The sequence below is a fragment of the Nannospalax galili genome, unplaced genomic scaffold (assembly GCF_000622305.1).
Source record: "Nannospalax galili isolate Female #2095 unplaced genomic scaffold, S.galili_v1.0 scaffold59, whole genome shotgun sequence".
Taxonomy (NCBI): Eukaryota; Metazoa; Chordata; class Mammalia; order Rodentia; family Spalacidae; genus Nannospalax; species Nannospalax galili.
The window spans coordinates 1000162-1019059 of record NW_008344412.1 but is presented as its reverse complement, the minus strand read 5'-3'; the positions used below and the strand labels follow the sequence as shown (position 1 = coordinate 1019059).

The 18898-nt window shown below is 39.8% G+C and overlaps 2 protein-coding genes across 6 annotated transcripts in view; one reads left to right on the top strand and one right to left on the bottom strand.

The window, feature by feature from the left end:
• Nucleotides 1–6874, top strand: part of Dhx36 (DEAH-box helicase 36) — a 54690-nt gene extending 47816 nt beyond the window's left edge. For all 5 annotated transcript variants that reach the window (XM_029567164.1, XM_029567162.1, XM_029567163.1 and 2 more), the window contains 3 exons: nt 4854–4974; nt 5529–5681; nt 6216–6874. In XM_029567164.1, the coding sequence (XP_029423024.1) occupies nt 4854–4974; nt 5529–5681; nt 6216–6422 (481 nt within the window). In that variant the 3' untranslated portion in view covers nt 6423–6874. The remainder of the gene's footprint in view (nt 1–4853; nt 4975–5528; nt 5682–6215) is intronic.
• An 8494-nt stretch (nt 6875–15368) lies between these two features.
• Arhgef26 (Rho guanine nucleotide exchange factor 26) overlaps nt 15369–18898 on the bottom strand; it is a 120271-nt gene continuing 116741 nt past the window's right edge. Inside the window, exons 13-14 of the mRNA XM_008840630.2 lie at nt 17971–18075; nt 15369–17351 (exon numbers count right to left, since the gene is read on the bottom strand). Of these exons, the coding sequence (XP_008838852.1) occupies nt 17209–17351; nt 17971–18075 (248 nt within the window). The 3' untranslated portion in view covers nt 15369–17208. The remainder of the gene's footprint in view (nt 17352–17970; nt 18076–18898) is intronic.

The following is an 18898-nucleotide window of genomic DNA, read 5'->3' as shown; positions in this document are numbered from 1 at the left end:
GTAAGATTGCTTTTCTATTTCTGTGAAGAATGTTACTAGAAATTTGATTGGGATTGCATTAAATTTATAGACTGCTTTTGGTAAGATTGACCTTTTTTTTCAAATATTTTTTAAATTTATTATTTTTATTTTATGTGTATGCATGTATTGCCTGCATGTAGGTAAGTGCACTGTGGCGTGCAATACCCATGGAGGTCAGAAGAGGCTGTTGGATCCCCTGGAACTGGAGTTATAGAACTGGAGTTAGCTGCCATGTGGGTGCTGGGATTCAAACCCAGGTCTTCTGCAAGAACAACCAGTGTTCTTAACCGCTGAGCCATCTCTCCAGCCCCAAGATTGACATTTTTACAATATTTCTTCCAGTCCATGCACATGAGAGGTGTTTTCATCTTCTAGCATCGTCCTCAGTTTCTCAATGTTTTAAAGCTTTCACTGCAGAGTTCTTTCCTGCCTTGATTAGATTTTATGTGTCTGAGAGTTTTTCCTGAACGTATGTAAAAACATACATGTTGCACAGTGCCCGCAGAGAGAAGAGGGTGTCGAGTCCCTGGAACTGGAGTCACGGATGGTTGTTAGCCATCTTGTGGGTGCTGGGAACCGAACCTGGCTCCTCTAAGAGCAATCAGTGCTCTCACCTGATGAGCCATCTCTTCAGCCCTGAGATCTGATTTCTCAATGTAGGCATTCAGAATCGTAAACGTCCATCTTAGGACTGTTTTCTTTATCCCATAAAGTTTGGTACATTGTGGTTTCATTTTTATTTAGTTCTAGGAGTGCTTTTATTTCTTGATTTCTTCAGGGACCAGTTCATTTATGGGTCATTTCATCTCCATGTGTTTGTACATGCTTTAGTGTTTCTTTTGCTGTTGATTTTAGTCTTGTTCCATTTTGATCGGACAGAATACAAGGAATTATTTCAATTTTCCTGTTTTATTAAGACTTGCTTTGTGTCCTCATATATGATCTATGTTAGAGAAAGTTTCATGGGCTGCTGAGAAAAATGTATGTTCTGCATTGTTTCTATAGAAGTTCTGTAGATGCCTGCTAAGTCTATTTATCTGTAATGTCATTTGATTCATGTATTTGTTTTTTGTTTTGATGTCTTGTCAGTTGATGAAAGTGGGGTATTGAAGTCAACTGTAACTGTTGTTCTAGGGCTAAATTTGTGGCTTTATATCTAATAGTATTTGTTTTATGAAATTGGATGCACCTGTTTGGGGCATATATGTATAGAATAGTAATGTCCTCTTCATGAATTATTCTCCTAACCAGTTTCAAGTGACCATTTTTATCTTTTCTCACTAGTTTTAGATCAAAGTCTGTTTTGTCCTGTGTTAGAACAGCAAACACATGATTGTTTCTTAGGTCCATTTCATCCTAAGATGGTGTCTGATATTTGTGGTAAAATGTGTTTCTTGGAGAAAAGAAATACATTGTTTCCTGCTCTTTGATCCAGTCTTCTAGTCTTTTGATTAGGAGAATTGAGATTGCTCATATTTACAGATATTATTGAAAGCTGTGCATCGATTTTTTGCTATTTTGTTGATTTTGTAGTGTTTGGGTTTCTTCTTCTTTGGTTTACTATCATTCTAGGGTATCATTCTTCCTCTGGCCTCATGAATAGTTTTGTTTTTCCCTTCCGTCTGAAGATGTCCTCTAAGTGTCTTGTGTAGGGCTGGCTTAGTGGTCATAAATTTCTTCGGTCATTTTTATCACAGAAAGGCTTATTTTCCTTCAGTTATGACAGATCATTTTGCTGAGTATAGTATAGTCTGGGTGGGCAGTTTTTGTCTTCTACAACTTGAAATACATCATTTCAAGCCTTTTTAGCTTTTTAAAATTTCAGTTGAGTAATCTGGTGTTCTGATGGGCCTTCCTTTATATGTGACTTGGTGTTCCTCTCTTACCACTTTGAATATGCTTTTCTTTGTATGTTCAGTGTTTTAATTCTAATATTACATAGGGAGGTTCTCTTCTGATCTTGTTTGTTTGGTATGCTAAATGCCTCCTCTCTCTAGATTGACATCCCTTTTTCTAGCATTAGAAAATTTTGTTAGGTGCTTTTGAAACTGTTCCCTGTGCCTTTAGAATGAAAGTCTCCTCTGCCTGTAAGCTGTGGATTTGACCTTTACAGGATGTCACATGTGTCTTGGAATTCGCCTTGTGTTTCCTCATTGATTTGTCTTTGTCTTTGATTATTCCAGTTCCTCTCCTTTCTCTTCAAGCTGAGCTAGTCTGTCTTCTCCTTGACCCATTCTATTGCTGAGACTACAGAATTTTTTTATTTTCTTAGTGTACTTTTTATTTGCAGCAATTTTCAGATCCATTTTTCTTTAGTATTTCCATCTCTTGCTGAATTCCTCTTTTATATCCATTGCTCTCTTTATTTTGTTCAGCTGTTTATATATTTGAACTTACAGTAGCTGTTGATTTTCCTGTCTGGGATTTTACCCTTGCATGTAGGGTTAATAATTTGAGAAGAGTTCTGTTCTCTTGGTTCTCCGTGTCTCCTGTTAATGCATTGAGACATATATGGTGCTATTTCTTTCATTGTTACTATTTTTTATCAGCTAAATATCCAGTTGAACTATTTGGAATGTTCAAATGGGACTTAGATGTGGTAGCATTGAGTGTGTAGTTCAGAAAATAATGCCTCAGACCAGGAACTGCAGGTGCCTGCTGTCAGCTCTGTATTTCTCTGAGTAGGGGAGTAGCTGGGAGAGCAACCACAGCTGTTGGATGTAACGACCATGCAGTTGTCGCACTAGTCAGTGACGATGGGTCCTTTGACTTCAGTACCTGTGAAACACAACCTAGGATAGTATGGCGCACACTTGGATTTGACTAATAGATTAGGAGGACTTTGGAAAGAAGGCAAAAATCAAGGTGGTGAAGTAGCTAGGAGGGGAAGTTGGGGTACTGTCAGGTCCACAGATTTTAGAGATCGCCAAAGCTCTGGAAAGTTGTAATTAAGCAGTAAAAAGAGGAGGGGTAAGGATGACAGACAGGAGGACAGACATAGGAGTAAGAGGGCCAGAATATGAGATGTGGCTGCAGAGCGTAGTGAAGGCAGATGGGAGGAGACAGACCACAGTCCTAACCCTAGCAGCTGTATACCAACAAAAGCAAAGCCATCATGACATGTGTCTGCAGTAGTAGAAATCAATTGTACATAAAGAGATACAGAGAACACTTCTGGAATGGATTGCTGGCACAGCTGTACTGAGCAAAGGTAAAGTTTGAGGATCCTTCTGGTGCTGTGTGCTGGACAGGCCTGGGAGCCTCGGGTCTCTGCAACCTCCATGTTCATGGGCATCTGGCATGTTGGGGAGGGGAGGTTGTAAGTCCTTCCCTGGTAGTTCCTAGGGTTTCTGCACTCACAGGGGCCTTTCCTGGGCCTGTAGGTTGTTGTATGTGAGGGGCAGCACTTCGTTTACTCATAAAACCTTTTTTTGGGCTAGGAGAATCCTTTGCTCGATTTTTGTATCAAATTTTGCAGGTAATTTAACAGTAAGACTTTAAAATACAAACATTTCTTTCCCTCTGTCCTGGAAGAGCTTTATGAAAAGTTTTTTTTTTAATTACTGTATTTGTTAAACTAGGAGGTACCAAATTTTGGCTTATAGGCCCCTATCTTTTTGTATCGACTTGTTTCTGTGTTGTCTGTCTGCTGTCGTCCTATACTCACAGAGTTGGGTGTTATGACAGACCGTAGGACCCCCGCATCCTAATGCATTCTGATTCAATCTGCCAGCTCCTGTTGTAGCGGTAGAGGAGTATAGGATGGCATTGCTTAAATGGACTATGAGAAAACAAGTTCTGGTTTTATTCTGAATAGTGAATCCTAACTGACTGACTTTGGTGTATTATGAATTCATAGAACCTTAAAAAGACTCTGGAGACAACTGAGAAGGGTTTACAGATTGTTATGTTTGTGTAGTATGTGAATTTACCATTATTTAAAATGAATCATCAGACATCTCTCTGTTGTCTGATACTAAAGATTCTTGCAAACTTGACTTACAAAGTGACTGTTAAAGAAAAAGACCATTAATGGCCTGAACTGTGCCAAAATAAATTCAAACCATGCCTATTTTGAAATTGAGGAATCTCAGTTAATGTGGGGCCACTTAAAAGTTCTTTTAATTTCATTGGTATCCATCGTAAAATAGGTTCTAAATCCATTTTAGCAAAAAGTCAGTTTTCAACAAACTTCCTTTTTTGGGGGGTGGGGGTTCTTTTCCAGACAGGGTCTCCCTGTAGACCAGGCTTGTCTTGAACTCACAGAGATCTGCCTGCCTCTGCCTCCCGAGTGCTGGGATCAAAGGCGTGTGCAATCACACCCAGCTTCAAAATTCTTAACTTTTTATTTTATGTTCAACTGGGCACAGAATTGACCAGTGAAAATTTTCATTTGATTTATTTCAGTTTCTCTGTAAATGGTTAATCATTGTTGTGATGGTCATAGTCAAACCTCAAGACTTTCCTCTTAGTCTAAATTCCTTACTAATCATTTCAGTATTTACCCTTCAGTGGTATAGTGGATACCAACATAGTCACAGAGTAGTCTGTCACCTTCCTAACGTGTTAAATAAGCATAACTAAGATTCCAGTTATGCTTTAGAATATTCATATTCATTTGATACTTTTTCACATCCTTAAGAAAATTCTACTTGCCTCTAATATCAATTTATATGTTGCCAACATACTAAATTCACCCGTGCTTATTTTTGTTTATTTTGGTTGTTTTTTAAAGATTCTGGGGTTTGATTTTTACTACGCTATTAGCGTAGTAGGAGGTAAGCCTCATAGGAAACTTGTTTTTAATGAACTGTATTTTAACTTCTTTGAAGGGTGAAAGTGCACACGAAGTCCGATGGTCTGGTTGCTATTCATCCTAAGTCAGTCAATGTGGAGCAGACGGATTTCCATCACAACTGGCTCATCTATCACCTGAAGATGAGAACAAGCAGTGTGAGTGACTGTTGTCAGCCTCTGCTTCTGTGCTGCTTCTTAAAATTAGACTTTTTTTCTCTGACAAATTCTTTTTTCTATAAGCAGATTTCATGCTTTTAACTAACCTTTCAGGATGAGTGTAGTCTCATGAACTAGGTCAGTTATTTGATTGTTGTGATTTTCTTTGAGAGCCTACTTTCAAGAAATGCTATCAGGAGCTTGCATAGTGTAAAGAATTTGTGGGCATGACAGTATACAGACTATCAAGCAGGATTCTGGTTTTTGTATGTTGCATATATAGCTAAAAATAATTTCAGCCTCGTTGGTGTTTTGATTTTGACACTCAAAATATTTTGATCAAAGAAAATCATATATTTTAGAACAAAAAAGTAAAAATCTCTAGGAATTAAGAATAGTTTACTCTAAATGGTATTTCTTCAAAATTAATCTTCATAATGACACTAGCAAGTTAGTACCTGTTTTAGAACACAGCTGGTTGGTGCTGTATTGGATTGACTGGTAATGATCAGTCTGTATTCCTTAATTCACTGCTGACTTACCTCTCTTTGCAGATATACTTGTATGACTGTACAGAAGTTTCCCCATACTGTCTTTTGTTCTTTGGGGGTGATATTTCCATCCAGAAGGATAATGATCAGGAAACTATTGCTGTAGATGAATGGATTGTGTTTCAGTCTCCAGCAAGAATTGCCCATCTTGTTAAGGTAATGGATCTTACATGCTTGTCTTTAAGTCAGCATGCAATTGAATATGTGGTCTTGTGGTTATGCATTAACTATTTCTTGGACTATGAGATGGCTCACTAGGTAAATGGACTTGGCTGACAGGCCTGACAACCTGATGACCAGAGTTCAGTCCTTGGAACCCACATGGAAAGGGAAAACTGATTTATTTTTTTTTTAAACAACTTGTTCTATGACCGCCACATGCACTCCATGGCACACGTGCTCACTCTCCTCCACAAGATAAATAAATAAATGTAATTTCAACAGAGCAGGTAGTATTGTCCAATTAATTTTAGTTTTCCAAATTATTTTTGAGGTACCAGTAGACAATTCTAAATGGCTTAAATGATTAAAATTTGAATCTTTTAAGTACACTTTTAGTTGGTTGCTCTGTAAATATTTCATTTTCTGTGTAATAGGTTTTGAAAAAGCCTTGTTAACACAAAAGTTGCCTTTTACGTTGTTGATGGTACATCTGCCCTTGATGAACATGTATGCTTTCTTCAACCTTAGGAGTTAAGAAAGGAACTGGATATCCTTCTGCAGGAGAAGATTGAACGCCCTCACCCTGTAGACTGGAAGGACACTAAGTCCAGAGACTGTGCAGTGCTGTCGGCTATTCTAGACTTGATCAGAACACAGGAAAAGGCAGCTCCGAGGGACTTGCCACCCCGAGTACAGGGTGCGTATTACAGCCGACGGCTTCCTGTGTCGGTCTAAAAGCCACTTTGGAATCCATTTTCTTCTCTCTTTTTGGCAAAATGCCAGACCCTGGGTTATAACTCGATTGTGTGTGTAAGATAGAAACCTACAGTGGGTAGTAAAGAGTTAATGTGCATGACTAGATGGTGTTATCTGTAGTTATTGTAAAGATACCGTAAAAAATACGCTCTTTGATCATAAGACTCTATTGTACATATGTCCACACCTTGAGGGTATTCCTGTTATATATCCTGGGTGTTGAACCTTGAGAAAGCCCTTTGTGCCATTATGCAAAATGAATTTTCTGCCCATGACTGTCTAGAGCCAGTAAAAATAGAATGCTTGGCCAAAGAGCATTGTGAAGTAAGAATCTGAATACAACCACATTTTTTAAAATGAACTTCAATTAAAAGTAAATTTGTTGTAATAAAGCCTGGTATTTAATAAAATGTACAAACGTGTAAATCTCAGCTAACTTCTTGGCTGGTTTCTGTAGCTCTACCTATCACTTGGCTTATTTGATTTCCTTTTTCTCATTGCCCCGGTATAGCCTGATATAGCAACTGAGCATGTGAGTCTGGAGGTTGATGAGCAGAGTTCCATTCTCAGCTCAGTCACTTGCTAGAGGTCTGTTTTCTTTTTCTTTCTGAAACACAGGTAAACATTGTGAGGATTAAATACGGTAATAGCTGTAAAGTACCACATACATCTAGTTCTCGCTAAATCTTTACTATTTGTCCATGAAATGTTTTTAACATTCAATAATCTGTTGTAATACGTGTGTGTGTGTGTGTGTGTGTGTGTGTGCGCGCACTGAGGGTGCTGGGGGTGTTGCACGTAGGATCTCACATGTTTTTTTTATTCAATAATCTGTTGTAATACGTGTGTGTGTGTGTGTGTGTGTGTGTGTGTGTGCACGCACTGAGGATGCTGGGGATGTTGAACGTAGGACCTCACATGTTCTTGACAAGTACTGTGCCAGTGAGCCACATCCCCCTGTAATACACTGGTTTTTGATGCATCTTTACACTCGGAGTCAGTGGAAGCTGGTGTGACTGAACATGCAGTTTTCAGCCCTGTTAGATTGTGACGGTGTTGGTTGCTTTCCATGAACTGTTTCATCATTTCATTCTTGTTTTTTTTGTGTGTGTGTCCCTACCTCTGGAGCTCTGTGTTTAAGGATGTTGGGTCAGTGGTTTCTCTAAGCTCATTGTGTGTACTCTTGCTTCCTTTGTAAGGAGTGAGTGATGACCACGGTGTGTTAATGCTGCAGTGGATTTGCTAACGGCACTGGTTCACCTCTCTTCATTTGAGTGTATGTTACCTGCCATTGCCTATAAGGATCTGTATACTATGTCCTAAGTCTGTTCTTTGGGTCATCTCCCAGAATTCTCTCTCACTGAACTCTTGCATTCAGTCATGTCACAGGTTGTAGCATGTTGTTTTTTTTTTAATTTTTTTTATCTTGTATTTGGAAATAATTTCCAATACCAATGGAAGAACTGTTTCTGAAGAATTGTCGAAAAGCTGTTCACAGAGATCAACACAGTTACTGTTTCATCCTGTTGACATACGTCTGCTTGATTGAATTAAAGGTGCTGCTTAGCTTCTGTTTCTCCTGTTTATAGAACTAGGGGACTTCTATGTGGAAAATTTCTAAACCTAAAAATTACTTGTTCTGTAGTGGTCTTTTTTTGTTTGTTTGTTTGAGACAGGGTCTCCCTGTAGCCCCAGCTGTCCTGAAACTCACTATGTAGACCAGGCTGGCCTTGAACTCACAGAGATCTGCCTGCCTCTGTCTCCTGAGTGTTGGGATTAAAGGTGTGCGCCACGACTGGCCTTGTGGTGACTTTTTTTTTTTTTTTTTTTAAGTAGGGTATCAAGGAAAATTTGTTTTGTTTGACTTAACAGTCTGAACAATTCAGAGAATAACTTGGGGGGGGGCTTATGGGAGAAAATAAAATATACCACTAAATAATGTTTTTAAAAGCATGTTACATGTATTCGATGCCTTCCCAATTAATTTAGGAATATACTATAGACTGTTTGAAACCAATTAATGCAAGTTCTATTTTTGCTGCATTTGTAGAAGTTCACTGTGAAAGTCATTACAGAGAACCTTTATGTCCAAACCTGTGCTCCCAGAACAAAGTCAGTGATGCTATATTCCCTTCTGCTCATAGTCTGAGCTTCTATTTATTTTTAATAACTGTGATCATGCTATATATCCATATATTTGTAAGAACACTGTTTGTTAAATGGCATTTTCTGTTTTTAAAACATCTTCATTGGAGAATGTGTAGAAATTAAACCTATAATGTAAGTTATACATTTTGATATATTTCCATGCCTTTTTTTAAGTGTTAAGGTATTATTTCATAGTTCTGTTAACCAGTTTGAGTATAATTTAGTATATTTTGTCAGTTGTATAAAGCTAGCTGTAGCTATCACCACCCCACCACAATTTGATTGAGAACATTTCTATCACCTGGAAATTTCCCTTGTTGCTTTGGTGGCAAAATCTCCCTTTCCCCTGCTTCTGTCCTCTGGCACCTATTGATCCGCTTTTCATCACTAGCTTTGCTTTCTCTAGGACTTCCAAGAACTGGAATCATAGTCTGTGGCCAGCCTCTTTCACTTAATGTAAGGCTTTGAGAGAACTCATACATTGCACATACTGGGTTTTTGTTCAGCATTTCATTATATGATAATGTTAATCCATTTATCAGTTGATGGACATTTCACTTATTTTTAGCATTTCTGCTATTAATGAATAAAGCTGCTCTAGACTTGTGTACAACTTGTGTGCTTCCATGTTTCTTACTTCTCTTGGCAAGTAAGATTACTCTGTCGTAAGGTAAAGTGTGTGTTAAGAAACTGCCAGATGGTAACGTTTTTCTACCATTTTTGCATTCCCCAAAGAATTGTGTGTGGGGTCCAGATGTTTCATGTCCTTGTCAGAATGTGGTCTTTTCAGTGGGTTTTTGATTTTTAACCTTCAGTTTAAGTGTTCTGTTTCATTTTGGTTTTTATCTTCAGTGATTAGTAATGAATTTCTTTCCGTGTGCCTGGTTGCTCCTTTGTTAGCTGTCTTCTACACATAGGTTTTTGATTTCCCACTTCATGTTAAATGATGGGCTTAAAACTACCTAGGGAGGTATGGGTGCCGTGAGTGCTTGGCTTCTCGGAAGTGGTCAGATGTGCTGCTCTTCAGTTGGCTGCTGCAGTGCACTTGAAATCAAGTGCCAGGAGAGAACAGCACCAATTTTAGGTAGCCATGATGGCAAAGAGGTTGCAAATTCACCATGACCTGAAGGATGGGACATGAGAAAAAAACGTGGTGCTGAGAAAGCCCTGAGAGAAACTGATTTGCAAGCAGTGGGGAACCAGTCTGCCTTGTAGGTGGACCCCAGCCATCCTGCCAAGTGAGAAAAGCTGGCTGTCAGATTCTGACTGCCTTCTAGTCCCTAAATTTGACCTGTGTCTGATAGGAATGTTCCACAAAGTGCTTCAAGATGACAGATAAGTGGTGCATTTCGGAATCTGTTTTATTCAACAAAGACAAGTGTGAGCAGGAGTAAGAGTCACTATAGCAGAGCTTAGTCACATAGTTTTCTCTCCACAGGCATTCATCCTGTATTGTTTGTCCTTGAATAACCCAGTGAAGAGCCTCATGAGTAACACTTCCATGTGGGGTTTTTTTGTTTGTGTTTTCTGAGGGCGGGAGGTTGGCACCATCTACAGTAATTTGCGAAAAATTGCACACTATTATATAGACTAGAAATACTGAAAAGTTTAATTTTTAAAAGAATGTTGGTATTGCACAAAATAGGCATTGATAACTACCAAAATATACAAACCTATTATAAAAGCTAAAATTAAGCTGGGTGTGGTGGTGCATGCCTTTAATCCCACCACTCAGGAGGCAGAGGCAGCCTTATCTACATAGGGAGTTACATAGTGAGTTCCAGGCCAGCTGGGGTTACAGGGAGACCCTGTCTCAAAAAGACAAATAAGAAAATACCCCCAAAACAAACCACTAAAATTTACAAAACCTAAACAGACCATGTGTGGTGCTGGAGTACAGAGAAATATAAATGTGAAGGTGTGGTACATTAAATCTAAAACTAGTAGGACTGCACTGGTACAGAACACCATACTACAGGAATCTAGTGGCCAGTTCTGGTTGCTTTTGTGATGGTTCTGCTTCAACAGTCCTTTTAAAGCTTGATGCTGATCATGTCCACATCAGTGGGCAGGCTCTCCAGTAAACTGTCTTCACAGTAAAAGGTGCTGGTGAAGGCTGGGCATGTAGCTCAGTGGATCCCTTGTACCAGAAAGAATAGAAAAAAAAGCTATTCATAGTCCTTGTGTTTTCACCGTATATGACACAATAGGAAGTAGGTACTGTTTCATTACTTGTAGTTCTGGGAAGCCAACTTTGTTCCCATTAATTTATAAGACAAAGATGGAATGAACTTGCTTTTAATGGCCACGTCCAGTGAGATGTGTGAAATTTAGCACAATTTAGGTACATTTACCTCTCTGCTTTATAATTTACAATTTCACCTTGAGCCATCATCTAACCTGATTTTGGTGTGATGCCTGTTAGGCTGACCAGACTCCAGGGATAGACCCACACCCAAGAGTATTTGGAGAACACAGACTCAGCAGGCATTTTTAAAAAATGAAGAGAAATAAAAATAGAGAGGACATGAAGTTTGGAGGTGGAGGAGGGGTCTGAATGTGATCAAAGTACCTTGTATGGAATTCTCGAAGAATCAATAAAATGTTTTTAAGCCCCAAAATAGTCTGTAATTGTCATTTACCCAATGTTTTCCCATTCTGGATTTCCTTCTGTTATAGTTTGCTTTATTTAAAAAACTTGTTCTTTTTAATTATAACACTTGTTTATTGGAGCAGTTGTAGATTTATAGAAAACTTGAACTCACAGAGATCAGCCAGCCTCCGCCTCCTGAGTGCTGGGATTAATGGCCTGGTGTACACCATAAATTCCAGGCCAGCTGGGGCTACAGGGAGACCCTGTCTCAAAATGACCATAGTTTCCATATACACCCCCACAACACATGCGCGCATACTTACCCTGTTGGCATCGTGCATTATGGAGTGTATTGATGCATTACTGTAAACCACAGTCCACAGTTCAAGCTGCTGCTGCTTTGCATGTGTTTGGAACAGGTGTATAATGCGTTCCTTTGCCATGGTGTAGTTTTCCCTGTGCGTCCAGTTCCTCCCAGTCCTTGGCAGCTCCTGTCAGGATGCTTTGCCTTTCCCGGAATGTCAGGTAGGTAGAGTCGCCTTTTGCATAGCCGTGTGCTCTGCAAGTTTCTTACTCTCTTATCATGGCCTGGTGGGTACACAGCTATCCATTCGCTTACTGAAGGACTTCTTGGTTGCCTCCAAGTTTGGGTGATTATATAAAAAGCTGCTATATTTTTGGCCTTTGGAACATTATGTTACTATGAGGCCCATGGACATTTGGGCTTTTAGCCAAGAAACGGGCTACTTTTCTTTGGGGTCTTTTTACCCTAACTGCCTAGCCAATTCCTACCTCCTATTCTTATCACTCCATCCTCTGAAGGGGTTACCCAAATTGCCAATAAGGAATAGGGATGCAGACTGCTCTGGCTTCTTCCATGCTGAACAGGGATTCAGGGTGAGGCCATTTGGGTACCCACCCCTTCAGTGGGTCTAAGACTCCCAAATTGTATAACTTATCTGTAGGAGAAAAGAATGTCCTTGACTGGTCAGAAGTATTTGGGAGCTCTCATCTAATCCCTAAAAGATTTTAGGGTTACCTCTTCAGAGGAGGGAATGAACAAAAAGCCCCATTTAAAAAAAAAAAAAATACATGAAGTTGTCAGAAAAAAGTGGTGGGGAGATATGGGAGGATTTAGAGGGGAGGGAGTGGGCATGGATTTGATCCAAACACCTTATATGCATGTATGAAAATCTCAAAGTTTTTTTAAAAGTTAAAAAAGCTGCTATAAACATGTATTTTTTGTGTGAGCACACGTTTTCAACTCATTTGGCTAAAATCAAGATCTTTAACTGCTGGATCATATGTGTGTTGAGTTTTGTCAGAATCTGCCAAACTACCTTCCCAAGGAGCTTTTGCTTTTTACCTTTTGTTTCAGTGTGCTTGAAGGTATCTCGTTAGTGCATTGATCTGACTTGTGGAGAGTCGTCTTTGTGAGCTATCTAAATCTTTGTCATTTTTTAAAATTGAGATGATTTCTGATTTTTAAGAATTTGTACATTTTGGATGACTACCCATTATCAATGACTTGCTTACAGCCTTCCCTACTATGTGGCTTGTTTTGTTTTGTTTGAGACAAGGTCTCCTTATAGCACCAGCTGGCCTGGAACTTGCTATGTAGACAAGGCTGGCCTTGATCTCAATAGAGATCTGCCTGCCTCTGCATCTCAAGTGCTGAGATTAAATGTATGTGCACCATGCCCAGCTTCTCTCTGGTTTTTAAATAAAGTTCAAGGTCACCTAAATATTTTTGTTATCTAAAATTTTATAGCTGCATTTTATTTACAATTGTTAGTTTCCAAGTATTTATCAGTTTCTAAGTCTTTAATTTTGTATTTACTGCAGATCTTAGTTAAATGTTCTGGTGTAGATGAAGCTGATTCTAACCTACATACTCATTCTGTATAACGTCAGTCCTTTAAGATTTGTCTAAAACTGGGGCTGGAGAGATGGCTCGGCAGTTAAGAACACTGACTGTTCTTGCAGAAGACCCAGGTTCAAATCCCAGCACCCACATGGCAGCTAACAACTGTCCATAACTCCAGTTCCAGGGGATCCAACAGCCTCTTCTGTCCTCCGTGGGCATTGCGTGCATTTACCTACAAGTAGGCAATACACGCACACACACAAAATGAAAATAATAAAATACTTTTTAAAAATCTATAAAAAGATTTGTCTAAACCTGCCTGTGGTTCAGGAAATAGCTATAAATGTATACGTGAAAAGAAAGCATATGCTGACATTTGTTGCAGGGTCCTATATATGTCTATTATGTTCAATTACTGTCGTTACATTTATACTTAATGGGTCCTTTTCTAATGAAATGCTGATATATGCTGATATAATTCATGCTCTGATGCTGGATTTCTATTCTATCTCTATTCCACAATTGTGGATTCATGTATTTTGAGACAATATTATTAGAATATATGTTTAGAATTACTATATCTTCTTGATTAAATGCAATACTTATCAGTATGTGGGCTCTATCTTTACACCTACTTGGATCTTTTAAAAGATCATTGTTATCTAATACTGGTACAGCTACACTTGTGACTGCCACCATGTTCTGCCTTGAAGGTTTATTCCTGTAGGTCGTGGGAGTATTTATCAGTTGACTTCCTTCATCTCTCTGCCTCTGCAGGAATTGTCCTCAGCTGGAGGGATCCCCTTCGCCCAAGATCATTCTCCCTTCCTAGGGACAGCCTGCATCCAAGACTGGTCAGAACAGGCTTGTCCTTGTCCACATTCATCCCCTTTGCCATTGTCCCTGTCTGTCCCTTCCACAGGGCTCCAGTTAAGTCCTTGTATCTCCACGGCTCTGGTCTCCATTTCTTTCGGTTTATTCAGTTTCACTAGGATCTTGTTTTAACTGTTAATCAGATGGTAAACTCAGACTATGTCATTTTCTATTTGTTTTTGTTTCTGCTCTTAAACTACTTTGTTATTAGATCTATACTGCATTTTAAAGTGCTCTCTACAAACATAGCAATTTGCAATACTGTTGGATCTGCTGACTTCATCTAAAGTCTCTGGGTTGGTTATTTCTGTGATGCAATGCCATGTCTCCAAGTGACAGCTAAACCTTTGATTAATTAGACATAACTGAATGCAGGTGATGCTTGTTTGCACCCGTGAGGTTTTCTTCTGCTAGGACTTAAATATTAGACCCCAGTGAGCAAAGGTTTAGGTCTTTCAGACCCATGGTCCCACTCCAGGGTAAATCCTTTGGGGACTCCATCCACAAAGGTTACTATGGTACGTAATTACACTCTGACCTGCATTCTTAAACTGCTAGTCCAAGTGGCTTGCAGGGCTGCATCACAAGGCCCTGGGGAATGGAGCAGAGGGGAGTCATTCTCCTTCTAGAGACTGGATGGCACTCCCATGCTTTCGTCTTCCAGCACAAGCTTAAGTAGAAGGTCATCAAAGGTGCTTTAGATTGCTGTTTGCTGTCTCACATGATGTACTTGGATAACTTTATGTTACAGAGCGAAGGAATTTTATAGACCTAAGGATGAAATTGGTTAATTCTGAAATACGGTTAAGTGAATTTTCAAAAAAAAAAGAATCGGTTAACATGAGCCTAACTTAATCATGAGTCTTTAAAGGAGCGTTTCCTCCCTCCAGTGGCATAAACAGGGGCGTAAAGTTCCAAATGTAAGGAATAAACATTGCATGGCTGTCATGAAGATGAAGGAGAATGCCATGGTGCAGCCTTGTGAAACTAAGCACTCTGTCAGCCATGCCACCCTGGACCACTGACTTCACAAGTGTGACATTCAAACAGACAACTTAAATGAGTTGCAGCCAGTCACTGAGTTTGTGGCAATTTGTTATGCAGAAATAGAAAACAAATATAGAGAGATCCGGTTTTTTCCTTCCTCCAAGATGAACAGGGTGATAATTTCATAAGCACAGATGTCTGATTGCTAATTATACATATTAAGATATGCTCCAGGGGACAAACAGCAACAGAACTGGTATTCTCGAATTTACTCTATTCAGTCCTACATATTTTGTCAAACATGAGAGAGAAAAAGTACGACCCAAGTCTCAAAATTGCTCCAGTTTCCTATAAGTTAGCCATCGCTAGCTTTTGAGTATAACTAATTTAACTACAAATTCCCCCAAACCATAAACATAACACTTGGAGTAAATTAAGTCATACCAACACAGAAAGATAAGTATATACAATATTTTTATAAATTCACAAATTTTGTTGAAAGTGTACAAGAGCCTCAATTTATTCGAACAAAAATAACATTTCTGTTTTGCACAAGTGAAATCACTACAATTCAGAGAAGGCAGTAAAAAAAAAAAGCTAGGTTTTAAAAAATACTGTGCCATGTTAACAATTCACAGTGGAAATGAAACACTGTGAATGTGTTAAATACCTGCTGTATTGTGATTATTTAAACAGTATTATTCTGTTTCCTAATAAGGCTTTGATTTATGAGATGCACATATATCTAAACTGTTGAACACTTATAAATTAATTCACAGGATTCATAGTTACTTTCTAGCTCCAAGTGGGTATTAGCAAAAATATTGATTCCTCTTGCAAGCAGCGTGTTTACTTTCCTTCCTAAATAAAACATGGCATTAGATTAAATTACACCTTGTTAGCCTTTCCTCTAAAAAGCCTGTGACATGACTGAAGAGGAGACAGATTTCCCATTTTAGTCTTGGGACATCTCTTGTTGTGGGTCACTGCTATTGCTTCATTCGAATACTTACTCATACCTCAAAGAACTCAAGGCCTGGAATGTCTTTTGCAAGGAGAATACATGCACAGGTGAAAGGAAAATAACCCAAAGGTGAGAAGCCCTCAGGATCCCTGGCTTTGCACTGAGGTGGAAGGAGGCAGAGGGGAAAACCAAGAACACTTAGTGCTGGGCTTCTGGAACCTTATGGTTTGGGTGCTGCTTGGCAGACAGGAGCATGGCACAGAGACCCGACCCTCTGAGAATGTGTATTTTAGATTTTATCTGGAAGAGAATGGAGAAGGGTTACAGCGGCCAATAATTGTTCCCCCCAGTCTTCAAAGCCTTCACTACCTTTTAATGAATTCCATTAAACTTTTTTTTTTTTTTTTTGTAGAATAATAATCTTATGTAGGAACTCACAGTTAAGACCCAGTGATCAGGGCCTTTAGTGCCACCAGAATGGAGTCCTATTAAGGTCAAAATATTTCGAGCAGCTACCATGTTGGTGTCTTGATACCACCTTGGTCCCATTTAACTTAATTTTCTCTTCCTTGAGATTGTTAGAAAAAGTCAGGAAGCACGACTTGAAGGCAAAGCAACTCACGTCAGCTTTTATCAGTTGACCCATATCCTGTGTTCAGGGAGGTCTCACATGCGGACTATCTACATCCTGTGTACTTTTAAGTAGCTGAGGTTTTTTAGGCTATAGTTAGAGAAGACCAATGAATAAGATGGATTTTTTAAAACCCTAAATGGAAGGCTCATCACTTTCCTTCTAATGAAGAAAGTGGTGCCAAAGTTCAAGTGTCAATTTCCCTTTCGTAGAAAGAGCTTTAGAAAAACATGACTGCCCACTGGACTCTGTCAGTTCTTTCTGAAATTAACAGCATTAGACTAAAACATGAATATTTACACTACCGGGCATCCTTTAACACAAACTTGCTGATGCTGTAGAACTCATACAAAGATTTTTAAGGGGCAAGGGCAACGTTTTGGGTGAAATGAGGACAAAGAAACCAAACTACAGTGTCTTACATACATTTTTGTGCCAGACACAGTGAAAGGAGGAAGCCCAGTCTGTTCCCGTCCCTGAAGTAGTCTGTGCTCAGTGGATCCAAAGGGCTTTTCATAAGATCATTATGCAAAACCCAAGCTTCTTGAACTATCTTTTAGCTGTTCTCTCAAGAGTGCAGAACAACTTGGCAAGCTTACAGGCAAGTGTTTTAGTTAAGTAGACTGGGACGAAATTAACAGTAAAAACCAGCCCGTGGTTCTGTCATGCAAAGCTCACAGTAAGAAAAGGCCATCTGAGAGGTTACACGTTGGTCTCCAGTCCCAGCAGGCGTCCCATCCGCTCCACATTCTTATCAATGGTAGCTTGACATGTTATCTCCTTTGCACATTCCATTGGAAACCAGCCCCTTTCTCCATCTCGAAGTCGTTCCCCCTCATACCAGCCTGCAAGGAAAAACCATCTCCATCAAACAGAACCATCTGGAGGAATCTTACTGTACCAGCTGTAAGGAGGAGATGCCTGTTTCAGAGTCAGCTTCCCTCTACAGTCTAGGTACCATGAATGACAATAGGTGAGAGAGACAAAACAGAGGACAAGGTTTCAAGAGAATAAGTGATGTACCATAGATTGAACATGCTTAAAAGTCCTGAAGGGAGGAGTCTGAGAACTGGCTGAGCTGTGGGAGGGAGTGGTTTGCCTGGGAGCAACGGGGAAACACTTTCAGACTCTGAAAGTGAGGAAAAACCTTTGGAAATAAGAACAGGTCACTGGGAGGAAAGGAAACTTGAGGATTTCTTTTGAATGACACTACTGATGTAATCCCATCATGATTCAAAAGGAGAAGTAGGGAAAAGAGAAGGAAGCTGTGTAGAAGAAGCAAGGTAAAGGTTTCAAGTGCGTCAGCCCTCCAGGGGCTCTGAGAAGTTGCTGAGATTGGAAATGAAACCCCAGGAAAGGATTAAGAAGGGGCTGAGGTAAAGATAAGCCCTGGAGCATTTCTGTGTTGGGTACAAGGTTCTGTGAATGCCAGACCACGAGCCCTGTAAGAACACTTCCACTCACCGTCGCCAACGCGCTGATGGATGAGGACCACGTCCGCCACCTGCAGGGAGAGTTCATCTGGCTGTTTGGCAGTAAAGGACCTAATGATTTCCACCTGGGTCAGAGCTGTGGCGGAAAGGGGACATACTGAGACTTTTTGTGGCAGAGGAGAAGCAAAACCTGTACAAACCAACAGTGCATTTGCCCACTCCGTTCTGTGCAATTCAGGCCGACACTGGCAGAACGTGGCGGACTTCTTTTGGGAAGTGTGTTTTAGGAAAGCCTCTTGTTTGGTTGTAAATGTCAGAATTAAAAAAATATATATTTATTTTTTATGTGAATGAGTGTTATGCTTGCATGTAGGTAAGTGCACCTGTGTCGTGCAATGCTTGCAGAAGACAGAAGAGGCTATTGGATCTCCTGAAACTGGAGTTACAGTTGTTAGCTGCCATGTGGGTGCTGAGATTTGAACCCGGGTCTTCTGCAAGAACAATCAGTGTTCTTAACTACTGAGCCATCTCTCCAGACAAAGTGAATGTCAGAATTTTACAGGTTGGGTTCAAGAGGGCTCTTACTACCCATGATCAGGCTACGATAGCCACGATCAGGAATTAGTGGTCATATTAAACAGTGGAACTACAAATAGCCTTGCACACTGGGGACACTGAGGCAAGAGCCAGGAGATGATATGCCAAGATCATACAATGGCTACCATCTGCAGTACCGGTTCTCTGGCTCTCATCCAAAGTGCCCCCATCCTACCAAATCATAAGTGAAAGCTGCTGAAGTTGAGAGACAGCGCTCCAACCAAAAGCTTGCCGTACTAATTCAGAGTCCCCCCAAAGCTGGCGTGCAACCACAGCACTTCAGGAGTACTGACATGACTTCGTCATTTGTTTTTACAAAGTTTGATGTCAAGTTAATCACTTTCGCTTTGATTCTAAAAGCT